The sequence below is a fragment of the Fulmarus glacialis genome, unplaced genomic scaffold, assembly GCF_000690835.1.
Source record: "Fulmarus glacialis isolate BGI_N327 unplaced genomic scaffold, ASM69083v1 scaffold1227, whole genome shotgun sequence".
Classification (NCBI taxonomy): domain Eukaryota; kingdom Metazoa; phylum Chordata; class Aves; order Procellariiformes; family Procellariidae; genus Fulmarus; species Fulmarus glacialis.
The window spans coordinates 34,196-49,829 of NW_009223595.1; the positions used below are offsets into that span (position 1 = coordinate 34,196).

The following is a 15,634-nucleotide window of genomic DNA, read 5'->3' on the forward strand; positions in this document are numbered from 1 at the left end:
TGATCTGTCGTTAACATCTGTCTCCTGAAGTTTATTCAGCGTAACTGTGTTGGTGGGAACATCTTCTTCTTTTGTCTGTGGATTAGTGGAAATGTTTATTCTGAAAATAACATTTAAAAATCATTAACACTTAGAAACTAAATCACAGCTTCTTGTTTTTTGTCAAAGCACTAGAGAACCTACACTCTTCTCCTTTGTCTACTAATCAACTCAGAGTAGATATGAAGGATAGCTGTAAAGCCAAGTCTCATGTGTTTTCTGGAAGCTTTGTTTTTCCTTTTCTGCATTAAAGCAGTGATGAGACTGTCTCGATTTAACAGGATAAAGAAATACTTCTTTTTCAGATAGGCAGGTGTATACATAAAAAATAAAAAACAAACCAAAACCAAAACAAAAAAACAACCACCAAACCAGGTGACGGTGTTCTGGTAGACTACATGAGTTCTGCTGCTGCTTTCTTATGCTTGATGCTGGGTACTATTTTTTTTTCTCTTTTAGGATGAATACTATCATTTATTAGCAGAGAAAATCTATAAGATACAAAAGGAGCTAGAAGAGAAACGGAGGTCTCGTCTACATAAACAAGGGATGTTGGGGAATCAGCCAGCCTTACAGACCCCAGGACCTCAGCCCCCTGGTATCCCACAGGTGGCTGCTGCCATGGGCCAGGCACAGCCCGTGAGGCCGCCCAGTAAGTACTTCTATAGGAGGTACTTCTGCATTTCAGCTGTAGCTCTGCACAGTTTGTGTCCTTGGGCTCTCATGCTGATCTCGAGTTCGCATTTTAAATTGTTCTTTGCTGACTCTTCTTCTGTTGTGTTGCAGATGGGCCTATGTCCATGCCAACCGTGCCTATAAGTCGTATGCAGGTTTCTCAAGGTATCTATGTTTTCCTCTCTAATTGCAATTTGTGGGTTCAAAATAATTGTTAGGGGGAAAAGCTGATCTTCTGTTTTCCTTTTGGAGTTGGGGTGGGGGGGAACTACTGGGTCTCCTTTTTTTTCAGCATCATTCTTTGTTGTTGCTCTGTGGCAGGAGCTGTCTTAGTGCGGTCTTGTCTTAAGAACTGCAGTATGTACCAAATACTTTGCTAGCGATTGGGAGGTAACTCAATCCTTTCAAAAAGAGGAGAGCGCAAGCAAGAATACTGCAAATCATCTCATTTAAAACACTGTAACGGAGGGGTAGGAGGGGAGGAGGATGTTGGCATGTTTTCATCGGTTAATTAGCCAAAAATACACCTGTAGCTGGAAACTCAGCATGTTAATCCTAGAATCTGTATAACTAATTATATCCTTTCTTGGTTTCTGATGCAAAGTGCATCCAAAAAAGCCTTGTAGCTTGTTCGTAGCACTGATGGCTTGTTGTCACTGATTTAGGCTGCTGTGGGCTCATGGGTATTTTCTGTCTGAAAAATAAAAACCCATGACTTTTAAGTGCTTTGGCTTCCTTCAAAAATGTGTCCCCAATTATTTTATTTCTTGGTTCAGAGTTAGTAATAGGTTGAAACTTGTGTTGAAATGTCCTTGAGAAGTTACATCCTTTTAAAATTCATTTCAATAGGAGAAAAAGTTGATAGCAAATATAGCTCCATAATTATTTATTTACACCTTTATTCCTGTTTGACAAGTTTGGGGTTGTTTGAAGAGGTTAAACATTTTGTATAAAAAGCACAACACCTGTTTAAGCATATTGCTAGCTTTTGTCCTAATTTGAGGCTAGGAGTTGCCTTCATATATACAATATGTATTTTTATCATATTTACGTCAACCATTTCATTGAGGCCTGAATAAGACATTGGTGTTTCAAAGCAAATGCCTGATTTAAGAAACCGTCCCAAGGTATTATGTAGAAATACCATCCTGTCTTTGCAGATCATCCACACTTTTCATCTTTTGCCTGCCTTTGTTTTTTTTTTTTTAAGACACCGAAAGTTGTATTTCACCCTAACTGGTATTCTAAATACTTCTTGCATCCTGATTTGTCTCTTAAGCCAAGTAATTTGACCAAAGTTAAAAGAAGAAGATGAAGTACAGGGCAGTCAGACTTCAGTCATAGTAGATGTTAATTTTATAGTAGAGTATACATACATAAATTCTGATGACTTGTTCCTAATGAGTTGTTCTGGGGGTGCATTTGCAGGAATGAATCAGTTTAACCCCATGTCCATAGGGAATGTACAGATGCCACAGGCACCCATGGGACCCCGTGCAGCTTCTCCAATGAACCATCCTGTACAAATGAACAACATGGGCGCTGTTCCTGCGGTTCGTACTTCTTGTTACCAAGTTCTTCTCAAAATTGGTTGATTACATTTAGCAGTGTTAATGCTGTTCTGAAAAGGCCATATCATAGAGTAGTACCGTAAATTGTAGGATAATTTAATAGAAATGTACCGAGTCTGTCGGGCTTTTATTGAGGCGTTTGTTTTCAATATTTACGTGTTTTAAAAAAACAAAACAAACAAAAAAAAACTTTAGGGAGGTAGATGCCAGAGATGCAATAATCTCCAACAGTCTGTGGAAGAGTATAGTTCTTTCAGAAACTCTGTCTTTGCAGTATATATACCTTCTTTATTCCTCCATGAAAACATGTTTTTATTCTTCAGAAAAACAAAAATATTTTCAGTTTCACTGGATTATCTCTGTTAGCTCAGAGAATAAAATGGAGTTTTAACACTCTTAGTGGAGTTTTGTATATTACCTCTTTAAAAATAACTTCCTCATGAATACTGTGGAATAAATGCTAAAGTTGCATGCATATGCCCACTTCCATTTGGTTTACTGAAGCCAGTTTTCCTTTTATTTTTCTTGTCCTATCTTTTGGTCGATTACATTGAGGGTATTTTCCTTTGTCTTCCTCCATAGCACTAAATGGTAATATCTTTAATTTGGGTGTTAATTTTTAGATGGCAATGTCTCCTTCTCGAATGCCTCAGCCGCAGAACATGATGGGAGCTCATTCCAACAACATGATGGGTCAGGCTCCTACCCAGAACCAATTCCTGCCGCAGAATCAGTTTCCAGCATCCAGTGGGGCTATGAATGTGAACAATGTGGGCATGGGTCAATCAACAGCCCAGGCCGGGGTGGCACAGGTAAGATGCATTTTCTAATACTTGAGTTATTTACTCTTAATTATTTTGTTCTAATTTATTTAATTTAGGTATGTTTGTTTATTTATATTTATATATCCATTGTTTGTTGTAGTCACCCCTGACTTTGGGGGACCCTGGGTTACATCTGCCTTCTTCATAAGCTCTATATAACCTATCTACATATGCTAACTGGGGGGGGTAACGCCCTGTAATTCCTGATTTAAATTTTTAAAAATGCATGCTGATGAGATTGTTGGGGGAGTATCAGAAGTTAGTTTATGGGACGTTTATGAGCATATGCTTTTGTCTTTGTGTGGACCTTAGTAGCGAACTTTAAATCAAGAATTACAATAAAGTGGTTGGGGAAGATCTTTTAAAGCTTGTTTTAACCTCTATACTTCTGAAGAGAAAATTGGTTTTTTTTTCTGTAACATTTTTCTGTTGCAGTAGTGGTCTGTGCTTGTGATGCCAAAGTATATGCTTTTCCACAGGGAGAGGCTTGCTTTTTAACTCAAGAGTCCAAGTAATTTAGGTTAGTTGAGACCTCCAGAGTTCTCTAGTCCAGCCGCATCCTCAAGTGAGAGATAACTTAGGTCAGGTTACAAAGGGCTCTGTTGGAATATGTTCAGGACAGAGCATCTACAATTTCTTGGGCCCTGGCTCAGTTTTTTGACCACCTTTGTGGTGAACATTTTTTTCCTAATGCACTTAGTTCAATAAAACTGACTACGTACAGGCAATATTGAAGCATGTTTTAAATTTGAAACCTCATCTGCAGGACACTATTAATTGATTTAGATTTCTAAGAGTAAGAGGTACATCTGAGGATAGAGTATTCTTTTTTATCATTAGTTATCTGATGCAATCTTTAGTAAAATGTATAGTTTAAAAGTCTGTGCACGTCCAGAATACTTTATTGTTGGTGCTCTGAAAAACAAATCCACAATTTCCTTAAGCATCTGGGATAGTCTAATTAGAATTAAAAAAAAAAAACCCACACAAAACAAAACAAAACCAAACCAAAAAACAAACAAACAAAAAAAACAAACCACAAAAAAAAACCCTCTCAAGTCTTGGACTGTGCAATGGGGCAGGCATTAAATGTGTTGGACTGCCTTCTAAAGCAGGGCTGCTCAAGAGTCCTGGCCTAAAATGTGTATTTGCTCGAAACCATTTTGTATGCAAAGTCTGACCTTTGCCCAGCTAATGGCATGATTTAGAGATTGTCTGCCTGTGGGCTTCTGTGTTACTCAGAGATCGTGAGGATTCCCTCTCTGTGCCAGTAGAATTAACGTAAAAAGACATGCATGGCACATCTAGGTCTAGGAGCAAGGTCTTTGACTAAAAGCTGATGAAGACGATTAGAGAAATCAGAGCATAGTCATTTGCAATAGCAGCATTTGTTTATAGCTGATCTCCTGTTTAGACTTACAGTATTCTGTTAAGGAAGATTTCAGTGCTGTGATTTAAAGGATAAGTGTGATTCCCAGAGTTTTGGGAGTCACATGTCTGTAAGACAATCCCTCTCTCTAGCAGGGGCAGGTTCCCAGTGCTGCTCTTCCCAACTCCATGAACATGCTAGGACCGCAGAGTGGGCAGTTACCATGTCCACCAGTGACCCAGCCACCTCTACATCAGACTACACCTCCTGTGTCCACTGCTGCTGGGATGCCACCTATTCAGCACCAAACACCAACTGGAATGACTCCTCCTCAGCCAGCAGCACCCACTCAGCCATCGACACCGGTCTCATCTTCAGGACAAACACCAACACCGACACCGGGTTCGGTTCCAAACGCGACACAGACACAAAGCACACCTACAGGGCAGACTGCGGCACAGGCTCAAGTCACACCGCAACCTCAGACCCCAGTTCAACCCCAGTCTGTGCCAACCCCACAACCATCTCAGCAACAGCCAACATCTGTGCAGGCACAGCCACCTGGCACTCCCGTAAGTACCAGCTAGTTGCGTTTTTCTTGTGTAGTGGCATTCCACAAGAGTTCTCCCTATGTATAGCACCATGTCGTGAATGTATAGAGCCCATCGTTGTCAATCTGTGTGTTCAGATGTTCTCAGCATTGTTTGAAGGAGGGGGGCGTATTGAATGACTTCGAACTGCTCAAAGTAAAAGCGGCAGCAGTGTGCAGAAAGATGAGGGATAACAGGCCTGATACTTTATTTGGCCTTAATCAGAATCGGTCTTTTTTGATTATGAAAGTTGCATAAATTTTTTCGTTTAAGCTTTAGTCAGGAAGAATGCACATGTCAAGGAATGTACGGTGTTTTACTGGGCAGGTGTTTTCTCTGTAAAAGAAGCCTCTTTGGGGCAGAATTCTCCCTTGGCTTCTCCTCTGTAAAGCAGAGTTGTTAAATGTGTTATATCGAAACTTGGCTACAGTGAGCTCCTGTATCCATGTTCTGCACTGTTTTAGAATATCATCTCATGTCTCTTTTGTGCTGTTCATTTTTAGTAAAGGAAAATATTTCTATATATGCAGTGTCTTTCTTTTGTACTGTTTTTACAACAGCTATCCCAGGCAGCAGCTAGTATTGATAACAGGGTCCCCACCCCTGCCTCAGTTGCTAGTGCTGATACGAATTCCCAGCAACTAGGACCAGATGCACCAATGCTAGAAAGCAAATCAGAAGTTAAAACTGAAGAAACTGAGCCAGAGACTAGTGAGACACAAGTGGAAGCTAAGACTGAGGTAAATGAGATTCTATACAGCTTAACTGAAAGCAGTGATAGATATAAAAGCACTTAATGATGTGTCTGAATTGGTGAGCTAAGGGGCGAGAGGAGGGTAGTTACTGGAAAGTAACTGTCCTGAGGAAAGCCATGGAGTGCTTTGACAATCTCGAACTAATATTTTGATAACTCAAGTTTGGGTCATAAGTGTAATAGTACATCTCATTGCATCCTTTCTTAAGGTGGAGGAGGATTTACAAGGATCTTCACAAACAAAAGAAGAAACAGATGGAACAGAACTGAAACAGGAGCCAATGGAAATAGAAGAAAAGAAGCCTGAAATAAAAGTAGATGCTAAAGAGGAAGAGGAGAGCGGCACTAATGGAACCACTTCACAATCCACATCGCCATCTCAGCCCCGCAAAAAAAGTATGTGTATGAAAACTGAGTTTTTCTTGTGTACTTTATTTCACTAGCATTTGTTTTCCACGGTCTCAGTTCCTGCTGGGAGGTCTGTTTTGCATGCGTATTCCAGCACATGGAGCTCTAGGAGATCCATACTTTGTAATTTATTTTTGAAAGTAGCATTCCTTTAATGTTACATGAATCACGGGTGAGAAAAGCATGTCATTGTGGTCTTGATCCCAGCAGCCTTCTCACAGCTTCCAGTTTCTGCCCAGAAAGACCAAGGTAGTAAGGCAGTGATTGCTGGAGAAATTATATACATCTCTCCCTGTACATCTTGGCCAGTGCTTTTTCAAGGGAGCTTAGTGTAGATAGAGTCCTGTCAGTAACCGAGAATATCCATTGCTTTGCTTTTCCGTTAGAGGCTGCAAACGCCACCTTCATACTGAGTTTTAGCCTTCACTTCTGTGAGAATCAGGTGCTTGAACTCTTCTCCTGAATCTATGTTCCTCCAAGGCTGGTCTGCTGCAATAGCCTTAAACTTTGAAGTCCTGTGTAGTTTTCAGTGTAGTGTTCATTTGAAGGCTTTCTCCTCAGAAATACTAGGTCAGTAGTCTCTTAAATTAATCCACAGTGTTAGCATAGACTTAGGCGTGACTGTATATCTATCCTGTATATTTTTCCAAAAGGAAGCTTGATGGGATTACAGATCTTGAATGGACTTACATAAATGATTGCATGCCTTGGGTTAGTAAGAAATAAATGAATAAGATTCTTAAAGAAAATGGCCAAGAAGAAATTACTCCATTTGTAATGCAGACTCTGTAGGAGCCTGCAAGATAAGTTTCTGGACTGAAAAACCTCAGCTGTTGAGAGACCTCCGTCTCTTAGCATCCTGTTTTTTGAGATTATGTTTTCTGTGGCTAGTTTTTAGGTTTTGACCAAAGGTAAGCTTTCAACATGCTGCAAATCTCAAAAAAGGAAAAGTGATGATCCATTTCATTACTTTTTTTACTTCTTCCCTTGCAAAGCAAACTGCATATAATATATTAGGAGAACATTATGGGAGCATGCTTTCCAGAATGTGATCAAGAAATCATAAAGTTTTAAAGTTTGTGCAGCTTGAATCTTGATCTCTTGTATATGCCTTGGGTTGCATTTAATTACTAAACATAATCTTTTTATAATAAAACACTATGAAACACATTTTCCTGTAGATTGTATTTTTAGTGTGTAGCACAGTGGGCCAGCCAAGTGAAAGTGCACTGCAGAACTAACTGGCAGAGCCTATTTCGAACAATGTAACATAGGGAGTGGAAAGCTTATTAGCATTTATAAACCAGTTATATTCCCAGTGGGAAGAATCATTGCTGCTTGTTAGAAAGAGATAAATCGAGGCGAGTGGTTGAAAGAGGAAGGTTCTTGCAGAATTAATCCGTGGAAAAGCTGCACTGTCGTTCTGCTGATTCAGTCTGGGTTACTACCTATTTCCAATACCTCATTTAGTAACACAATTTTGTCTTAAAAATATTGTCACTAAGTAACCGTATAGTATAATGCATGTGCAGCGTGGGCAGGTACAACAGCATATACAATTTTACATGGTGACATTTTCTCACCGAGTAGTTTTTCCAACTTTAATAGAGCGTTTGTATTAAAATGCTAAATAAACCAAGAGGTATTCGAGAGCAAATACTGTGAAGTGTGCTTAAGGGTTATAGGATATTTTAAAACTACTTACGAGACACACCTGGAGTTTTTCATGCATTACAAAAGTATTGGAAACTCTTCTTCCTTCCCATGCGGCCAGATTCCTGAGGTGCATCTCACAGTAACCTGGGACGTAGCAGATACGTGCTGCCGCTGCTCAGGGAAGGCTCGCAGTTGGAAGTGTCATGGAGTGTATGCTGTAAGATAACTTAGTGAGTTGTAGCCTGATACCTTACTGTTTGAAAAGATTCATCTGGACCCTAAAGGGGTGTTTTTCTGGGTACAAGTGGCTTACGTTGTGGAGTTGGAATCTCATCTGTTTGTACCACCCATCCAGGTGTACTGAATACCATCAGCCTGGCTGTGCTCACCTCATATAACTAAACTGTAACCTGACTTAAGTGATGGGAAATACTGTATGGGCTAGAGAACAGACCCAGATAATACTGCTGAGATACTGGTCTGCTCAATTCACTTACACCTGAATTTTTGTAGTTTAGCTTTTTTTGAGAATTGCAGGCACCCCTTCAGCAAGCTTTTCTTCCTGTCAAGGTTTTGCCTTCATAAATGGGGGCAACCAAACCCTTCCAAATTCAGGGTTTGGTTTTGTTTTGCCTTTTTTCTGTGATCTAATGTAAGCAAGAAAGGAACGGTTTTGGTTCCTTGCCTCTTCCCTTGCAGTCTTCTCAAAAGAAACAGTGTAATACTCATTTGGGTAGCTCCTGTCTCCTCTTTATCGATGGCTGCCTTAGGTTTGACCTTCAAGATTAGTTTCTTCCCTTCTTTATAAGACATAATAATGCAAAACCTCCAAGGGCTTGGGTTTGGGGCGGGGGGGGTGTGGTATTCAGGTGTATTGTCCTTATTGTTTTGAAGATGTCTTCATCTTCCTTTATGAATTTTCTCCTTAGTAATCATAAGCAGGATTTCCTCTGCTTGAAAGAAACAAAAATTTTAAAAGGTAAAAAAGGTAGTATTATACTCTTCTCTGGCAGATAATACATCATCATGATTCAGGCAAAGATCCCATTTTCCTTTTACCACCCACGCATCTAAGACAAAATGGGATAACTGGATGCCAGCTCCTTACAAAGATCTTCTAGCTACCGGAGGAGAACCGAGAGCATTTAATTGTGGAAAAGGGGGAGAGGGGACAACACAAACTCTTGTAAAATCTGTGTGTAGGGAGATCCTGTGATCAAATGTTCTGTTATTAGCCATATTTCGTAGAGGCAGAGCAGCTTTTTTACTGCTAAAGATGAAGGCAACTTTTCTTTACGTTTTTAGGTGAAGTCATAAATCGAAATAACAACTGGATTTTTGTTTTTACTTTTTCAAACTTCAAAATGAAAATAGGTTGTAAACTTTATCAGCAAAGATAATTAGACTTTAAGGAACTTGGCAAAAGTTGTGCTGAATCTCTGTAGTTTGGGTTCAAATTGAGATTGGATTTATTTTGAAAGGTACGCTAGCTTAGTGGTATGTTGTTATAGGGGTCAGTACAGGGAAAATTCTAAAAGCAATGTCAAGCAGGTGGCCAGAATAGATTATTAAAAGGTGCTTTTTGACCTTAACATTTCATTAAATGAAATAATTTCAGATTATCAGGTTATGAACTACCTCAGCCAGAGCAAGATGGTTCCAGAAGCAACTTTTTTTCATGAATGGAATTTTCTCAGTACTTTTTCTCATGAATGGAATTTTAGTATTTCCTTCTGTTCTCGAGAATTCCATAACATAATTTAGTAGTTGTTTATAAAACTTTGAGTGTATATGGTATGGTTCCTTTTATAGGAAAGTGCCTGCATATATGGTATCAATACATATGGAAGAGAATTGCCATTTTATCGGGACTGAGATTGTGGCAACAGCTGAAATGATCATCAAGTTGCATTCGTTATTGTAACAACAAACGTAGGCCTCCTTTGCTCATCTCGTTTTTAATCTGGCGAGTCTGACTTCAGTAGTAGCAGCATGAGATCTTGATGTATCTGTAAGGCAAGCCCTTGCAGAAGCCCGTCTGGCAGCTTGCTTAGTCCTTTGCCATGGTTTAGGTGACTTGGGTGGTATCTTGCCTGTTGTGTACATGAGCAGCAATCCTCTCTCCGGTTAGAGGCAGTGCACTCAAATGGTCTTACAATTTTCATCCTGACTAACAATTTCCAGAAGCTGCAGCATCTACAAATGGCTAAAAAAATTGAGAACTTAATGCTTCAGAAATTTTTTTAGTAGTATCAACTTAATTTCTTGTCTTGCTTTATTTTTGTGTGCAATTTTGGTGAGTGTAGTTGAGACGAAAAGACTTCCTCTCAGAAATATCACCCAAATTTAAAAGGGGGAAAAAAAATCCTTTTTAAGAATCATAGATTTTTAACTAGAAGTCCCAAAAAGCAATTTATATCTTACCAAAACACCACTTGAGTGGCAAAATACCATTTGATCGGCCTCGAAGGCCAAAGCCCTGTTGATTTAAGTACTTTCTACAGAACTAATTGCTCCCTTTTATTGGTATCGTTCTTGTTTCAGCAAGGTAGATAAATATTAGATGCCACCTGGCTTTCCTTAGTTGTCTTTTTTTCTGAATAATAGGCATTCTTCCCTATTTAAAGACACTGTTCCTAAGGAAAGAAATGTAATTACACTGCTGAGATGTTCAAAGAGCTCTCCAAATTATCATTATTTTTCAGAAAATGCATTGCCTCTCTTGTCCTTGTCATCCACTGTTTAAAGAAACATGGCTGTTGCCATGCCACTGTTGCCAAGTGGTTGTAATGATGCATATAAATCTGGAAGTATTAACACTTTCAAAATCAATTAACAGTCCATCAGACCAGGACTGTTTGTATACTATGGCCAGAAAATTCCTGTGCCAGCTATCAAGACATCTGGTTACTCTTTGTAGAGCTGGCTCTTCGACCGTGTCCGGTACAGTGTTTTTTGCTAGAAGAATCTTGGCTTGGAAATAGCAAACAAGGTTAGAAGGGTGGGAGAGGAAAATATGCTTAGTCTCTTCTCTGAAGAGCTCGGGTTCATCTGTGTTGAAGCAATTGAATTAATTTGGTTCTGGATAAGTTGGGTTTTCTTTTTTTTTTTTTTTTTTTAAATACTCTAGAATATATATCCTTATGGGTTACAGTTGTTCCTATCTCCTTATTCTGGGACTATCACCCAATGTGATTTGAGTAAACGTAAAGGCTGTGCAGTAGCCTCTTGATTGTAAGTTTTGCCTCTGATCAGCTATGCAGATCAGGAAATCCCTCTGAAGGTTTTTATGTTAACGTAGTTCTTTCTTTTAGGGGAGTCAAGAGGTTAGGAAACCTGGCAGGAAATTTTCTAACCTTTCTGACTTTCATTAACAGTTTTCAAACCTGAGGAGCTGCGCCAGGCTCTCATGCCTACCCTTGAAGCTTTGTACCGGCAAGACCCAGAGTCTCTACCTTTTAGACAGCCTGTGGATCCCCAGCTTTTAGGGATTCCGGTGAGTTGGCATTAAAAAAAAAAAAAATGTTTTTGTGTTTTGTCTTTGTTCATATAAACATTTCATCTTTACTGTACAACCTGGTGTGAACAGTTGACATCTTAAAAATAAAGGGTTTTGTGTGTGTTTGAAGGACTACTTCGACATTGTGAAGAATCCTATGGATCTTTCAACCATTAAACGTAAATTGGATACTGGGCAGTACCAAGAACCCTGGCAATACGTGGACGATGTTTGGCTAATGTTTAACAATGCCTGGCTTTACAATCGCAAGACTTCCAGGGTCTATAAGTTTTGCACTAAACTTGCAGAGGTGTTTGAACAAGAAATTGATCCTGTTATGCAATCACTTGGCTACTGTTGTGGGCGCAAGGTACGTATTCCAGGAATGAAGTTGTGTTCTTCCAAAGAGCTTAGCTTGATTAATCAGATAAAACATATGCTTTGTATACTCTTTTTTTAAAAATTTAAGTATTGAATGAAAGGGTTGGTAGAAGTTTATTATAAGCATGCTAAGAGCTAAAAAAGGTAGATAGCGTCCTTCTTGCTGCTATTCTATTATTACTGTTGTGTTTTTCTCCCTCAGAGAACACATTTTTTGGTCATAAGCAATATTAAAATGCTTTGCTTGTTTCCCATGTCCATTGCAATAAAGTAGGTGGTTAGAGGGTCAGCTATTCAGCTTATATAGTTAATAATTGTAATTAAATTAAGAGAGCTGTGCTAATATATTTACAATAGCTTGGAAAAGTTTGATAAACATAACAATGTATTGTGATATCCATTAGCGTCAGGTCTGCCTAATAGATACTCGATTAACATAAGATTACGTTTTAAAGCTTCTTTTCTCACCGTTGTTTTGCAGTATGAGTTTTCTCCACAGACCTTGTGCTGCTACGGCAAGCAGTTGTGTACTATTCCTCGTGATGCTGCCTACTACAGTTACCAGAATAGGTAAGTCCTTGACTTTGTTTTTTTTTCCTTATTCAGGAAGTGAGATCCTTTGAGTTCTCTGCACATACGGAGGAGGAGGATTATTAACTTTTTCTTTCCTTTGTCAGCTAAGTCAGGAAAAAGTTATTTTTATATCTTTGCATGCTGTCCTTTTCCAGGCGACCCTTTAGTTTCCTGTACTGCAGCTTGATACACACTGTACTTAAGTGCTTGCTATTAGCTAGGCTGCACCACGCACCACTTAAGTGGAAGTGAAGTTGTCTATGTTTTCCACAAAATGAGTAGCAGGGCTTGCTGGAGGCAGAAGGGCAGAACTGCAAAAAGGCACTGAGAAATCATGTTACCTTGTTCTAGGAGAATTGTAGTAATATGCGGGTTTGTTTTCAAATTAGTGTCAGAATTTGCAAAGTAAAGGGTACAGTGATTGATTGCAAGACTGACGTTTTCTATTCCTAGTTAGTACTTAGTTCTATTTAAATTAGCTTTGAATTAGCATTGAAAACTACCCAGAGACTCCATGAGAAGCTATGAAAACAATAAGCTTCTGTTATTTTTTAATTAATATTAGGATTTGGTGTTTGTATGGTTACTAAGCAATTGTTACATTATAATACTAATTTTCCATTTAATGCTGAAATCAACAGTGCTATAATAACAAAGCAAACTTAGAACTTGGCTTTGGTTTTGGTTTCTTAGATGTTTGTCCCCCCCTCCAAAAAAATGCAAAACATAAATGGGCTAAGACACAAACTTCCTTTTCCCTGTTTAAAACAAAGTTATGAATTGCTTTGCAGAGGCTTGGCAGTCTATAAGTCTTGCCAACTTCGAAGTGCACAGCAGGCTGTTGTCTAACTGAAGTTACAGAACTAATTCAAACAGTCGGTGCTTGCATTTAGTCTCTCTTAGGGCGATCCGTACATCACCAAACATGCTGTAAGATGGTGGAAGACTGTTGTGTACCACCTAGCTGAAGCAGCACCGTGTGGGAGACGAAAACGTGTCATTTTACATTGTATGTTGGGTCTTAGGTGGCCTTTGTGAGGCAGATAGTATTGGTGCGGAGAAATGTAAATTCATGAGCTCTCATAAAAGGTTTTATACAGCCGCTGTGAACTCTGAAGAAAGTCAGTCTGAGAGAAATAAAGCAATTAAAATGCATTTAAAGACATACGACTTCAGTACTGGAAGTGGGGGAAAAAATAACCCTTAAATACCAACTCTGCATGGTAGAATTTCAAGTACTTTTCATATTATGCATCCAGGTAGTACTGTATTTGAAGAGAGTAGCAACTTCAAAAATACTTGAGGAAGGGGTCATTTTTCTTTCAGTTATACCTTTCCTATTTAAGTTAGTATTAAATCATTTGGATTCCTTGGTGGAGGCAATGTTGGTTGCTAGCAAGAAATACAGGGTTGGCGGGGCAGCGGTTCCTCTGGACTTGGTGATGCAGTACTTCAATTTCTTACCTGTTATAAATCTGATAGTCCGTTTACATGGAGTTTAGTCTAAAAGGGTAGTAATAAAAGGAAGGTGATTTGTCTAAGTGTCAGTAGGCCAGTAGCAGAACAGAAGTAGGTGTAGATTTCTGTTCATCCGGATGTCTTGAGAAAGGGTTGGGGTTTTGGGATTTGGGGTGGTTTTGAGTTTGGGGGGGATGAGGTTTTCTATTTCAGTCCAACTAAATCGAGCAATGAATGGTTTTTTGGGTTAGGTTTTTTAACAGAATATTTCTAAAGATCAATCACCATATTTTTAAGTGTGCATTTGGACTATCAGATCATAGAAAGCCTCTTATTCATCAGCTGCATTGCTCTAAAACAATCAAATTAACTGTTTTGTGTGACAGTGATCTCAAATCTTTAGATTTTTCTTAACCAAGCAGCAAATTAGTGAAAAACAAATTCTGTGGTTCCAGCAGACCTTTAATTGGTCAAATGTTCTTGACTTTTTCCATTTACGGAACAGACAAAATTGGATGTACTTGAAGTCCAGCGTATTGCATAACTAAATTACAACTAAGAATATTTAGGCGCCATTGAATAAATGAACTCTGGCACTACAGTTCAATGATTAAAAGTTAATTATTTGGTATAGAACTGTTTGGCTTCCATAATAAGGCAGAAGTTTAGGTTAAAGTAAGTGTTCAGAAAATATACTTCATGTGTAAATATCCAGTTGAGAAAACTGGTTGATATTTCTTATCAGTACTAGCATCCATTACTAGTTTAGAATTTCCTTTGAATGCACTTAACTACAGTTGGAAATTCACCTCTTAATGCATAGATTGAGCATTTTCTGGACTTTGGTATTGAACTATAATGTTACTCTTTGATAAACGGGAATCAGTCACCTGAACAGTCTGCATTTGAAAAGCTTTTAACTTTTAATATGTTGCAATAAGTACATCCTTTGGATTTTCTATGACTGTTACAACTAGAATATTGTATGCTTTCTGTGGGTTTTGTTGAATATTTGTAGTGACATGCAAAAGTCAGTGAATTACAAGCAAGTCTCTGTTTCTGAGGGTCCATATTCATAATAAGTTACAGCTATTGTTTCACCTTGGTTATTTTATGGACAAATGTCCACGATCTTTAGGTGATTCATTTTCACTATATTTCAATTTTCATTTCCTCATTTTAATATCATGGATTAAGGCTTGACTCTTGCTAGCGTTAGGCTTCGGTTCTGCAGCGTGTGAAATCCTGCGCTCCCCTTCGGATCCGCGGATCGCTGGAGCACGTGCTTAGCACGCTACCTGCGAGACTGAGCTTCCCGCAGCTGCAGCGTGAGCAGAAGGTGAAATATCTGTGCTGGTGGAGCTAGTTAGATTTCTGCGGTGTAACTTAAATCAAATATCGAAGGCAGCCTCATTGCTCAGTTTCATGAGTGCTTTGAAAGCCCAGAAATTATTCTGAAAATGGATCAGAATTAACCTTGTCTGGGATTGTTTAAATGTAGCAAAGTATTAAGAGGAGCCTCAACCATGGATTTTTCTTGCTACACGCCCCTGTGTTTGGGTCCTCCTGTGTTTCAGTCCTTCCCAATCTGCCTCTTAAAATGAGCAACCTTGTTAGTAAGGAAAATAATTAGTGGGTTTTTTTAGTTGAAGAAAAATTTAAGGAAGCACATTATAGAAAAAAAGGACATGGACAATGTGTAAAAGGATATAAAATTCTGAACCTGTTATGTTTGGGTTTTTTGGTGTGGGTTTTTTTTTTAATTACTAGATGATACTGTGTCAATTTAGAGGTATGGGGTGAGGGGCAAGTGAAGTCAGTGTGAGTGAGATGTGCA

At 38.9% G+C, this 15,634-nt stretch overlaps 1 protein-coding gene across 1 annotated transcript in view; it reads left to right on the forward strand.

Annotated features, from left to right (window-relative positions):
- The window catches only part of CREBBP (CREB binding protein), a gene marked incomplete at its 5' end in the record, with an annotated part of 59,171 nt that overhangs the window by 22,190 nt on the left and 21,347 nt on the right, over positions 1–15,634 (forward strand). Inside the window, 10 exons of the mRNA XM_009581829.1 lie at positions 499–691; positions 826–879; positions 2,143–2,267; positions 2,909–3,097; positions 4,631–5,050; positions 5,629–5,808; positions 6,032–6,218; positions 11,264–11,382; positions 11,516–11,755; positions 12,248–12,336. Of these exons, the coding sequence (XP_009580124.1) occupies positions 499–691; positions 826–879; positions 2,143–2,267; positions 2,909–3,097; positions 4,631–5,050; positions 5,629–5,808; positions 6,032–6,218; positions 11,264–11,382; positions 11,516–11,755; positions 12,248–12,336 (1,796 nt within the window). The remainder of the gene's footprint in view (positions 1–498; positions 692–825; positions 880–2,142; positions 2,268–2,908; positions 3,098–4,630; positions 5,051–5,628; positions 5,809–6,031; positions 6,219–11,263; positions 11,383–11,515; positions 11,756–12,247; positions 12,337–15,634) is intronic.